Below are 1,502 nucleotides of genomic sequence, written 5' to 3' on the forward strand. Positions count from 1 at the left end.
ACTTCAGAATTCCTGGCACAGAATCCAAACATATCCCACTATTTCCCTCTAACTCTAATAGAAAACAATGCATGTCATAAAACATACTAAAATGTGCATAACCTCTGTCAAAACATCAACATACAATAAACAAATCCAAGACTCCGTTTTTTTTTTTCTGCAAAACTCACCAGGTTCAACTTTGCATGATAATCCAAACAAGTTATAGGTAATCCATGTTTGTTCAATATAAGACCAAATTGACGCTAAAAAAAAAAAAATTGAACAGCAACCTGATTGAGCATGCCACATTATTAAAGAAAATGCACCAAGAAGAGAATTGCCTCAATTCTTTCTAACTTCAATTCACCATAGCAGCTAAATAAATTAGTTCTGCAACTTCACCACAGATATTGAGCGTTGGAATGATTAGGAAGAAATGGTCAAGCACATCTAATACATATAGTATAATGAAACTCAGATAAAAATCGTTGCCTTAGAAGTGATGCGACAAAGACCTACTTATGGTGGTGTTTTCCGCTCTTCTTCTTCGAAGGAACGGGCTGCGGCTTCGGGTGCTTCTCTGCCTCACTGGGGTCCAGCCAATTCAGCGGGTGCCGGTTGTAGCACGGCCAGTTGGGGACAGTAATCAACGCCGTCAACGTGACTCCGCCGGCGTATACAAGCATCATGGTCCGAAAAGAACCGATGGAGTACCCAACCACGAACGCCACAACCCCGAACACCACCAACATCACCTGCATCAGCATCTCAGCCCGCTTCTGTCCCTGCCAATCCATCTACAAGAGAAAGCCAGATCCACTCATTCCCACAATCACTTCAAACTTCCCTCAAATCAAAAAACCCTATTAAAGATCAAACTATACCAATAGACAAAAATAAACCATCAAATCAGGAAATAAAACCCTAAAACCATGAATTCAGCTAAGATCTCAGCGAGATTTCAAGAGGAAACGATGAATCAATCAATTTCGTCACAAATTATAGACCATAAGATGAGAAATCAAGCAGAAAATCGAAACCCTAAATCGAGATTCGTTGAATACCTGAGCGTTATTAGGGATCGCGAATGGACCCCTCTCTCTCTCTCTCTCTCTTTGATTCATCTCGCGCGAGCGTTGCCAAGGGCTTTTAGCGCAAGGTGGATTCGGGTTGGCTTGTCGGATCACAAATCCTCGCTTATCGGATCACAAATCCGGATCCGAAATCCGATACAATAAAGAATTGTAATCGCGGGTCGGATCCTAGGGCATCCCAATCCCATCCACCTTTAACTGCTTCAATTTTCTTTTTCTTTTTTAAATACCTCCAAGTGAAAAACTGAAAATTACAAATATCCATCAAGGAGCTCATACCCCAGAGATACTTATGTGAAACAAAAGTGAGATATTTAAAACTCTCTAAGTTCAAAATTTGTTAGTGGTAGGTATGTGTTTGTAGCCTAAACTTTTCATCTTCTAACTGAGGATGTGTATAGGTTGGAGTCTGGATTATTAATTTCT

At 40.4% G+C, this 1,502-nt stretch overlaps 1 protein-coding gene across 2 annotated transcripts; it reads right to left on the reverse strand.

Annotated features, from left to right (window-relative positions):
• Nucleotides 1-311: 311 nt before the first annotated feature.
• Nucleotides 312-1,192, reverse strand: LOC120261678 (probable signal peptidase complex subunit 1). Of its 2 annotated transcripts, none has more exons than XM_039269654.1 (2): nucleotides 1,047-1,192; nucleotides 312-779 (listed from the first exon to the last, which is right to left on the reverse strand). In XM_039269654.1, exons 1-2 carry the CDS (start codon nucleotides 1,104-1,106, stop codon nucleotides 498-500), a joined length of 342 nt encoding a protein of 113 aa, XP_039125588.1. In that variant the 5' UTR covers nucleotides 1,107-1,192; the 3' UTR covers nucleotides 312-497. The 2 variants fall into 2 exon arrangements, with proteins under 2 accessions (XP_039125588.1, XP_039125589.1); XM_039269655.1 differs by lacking the exon at nucleotides 1,047-1,192 and adding an exon at nucleotides 867-1,003.
• Between the last annotated feature and the right edge of the window lie 310 nt (nucleotides 1,193-1,502).

This window comes from Dioscorea cayenensis, chromosome 5, assembly GCF_009730915.1.
Source record: "Dioscorea cayenensis subsp. rotundata cultivar TDr96_F1 chromosome 5, TDr96_F1_v2_PseudoChromosome.rev07_lg8_w22 25.fasta, whole genome shotgun sequence".
Classification (NCBI taxonomy): Eukaryota; Viridiplantae; Streptophyta; class Magnoliopsida; order Dioscoreales; family Dioscoreaceae; genus Dioscorea; species Dioscorea cayenensis.

Bases quoted from the DNA above. Each gene is read 5' to 3' on its own strand.
- LOC120261678 (XM_039269654.1), bottom strand. From the start codon at position 1,106: ATGAATCAAAGAGAGAGAGAGAGAGAGAGGGGTCCATTCGCGATCCCT. The intron at 780-1,046 runs GTATTCAACGAA...TTTCTCTTGTAG, and splicing joins CGATCCCTAATAACGCTCAG to ATGGATTGGCAGGGACAGAA.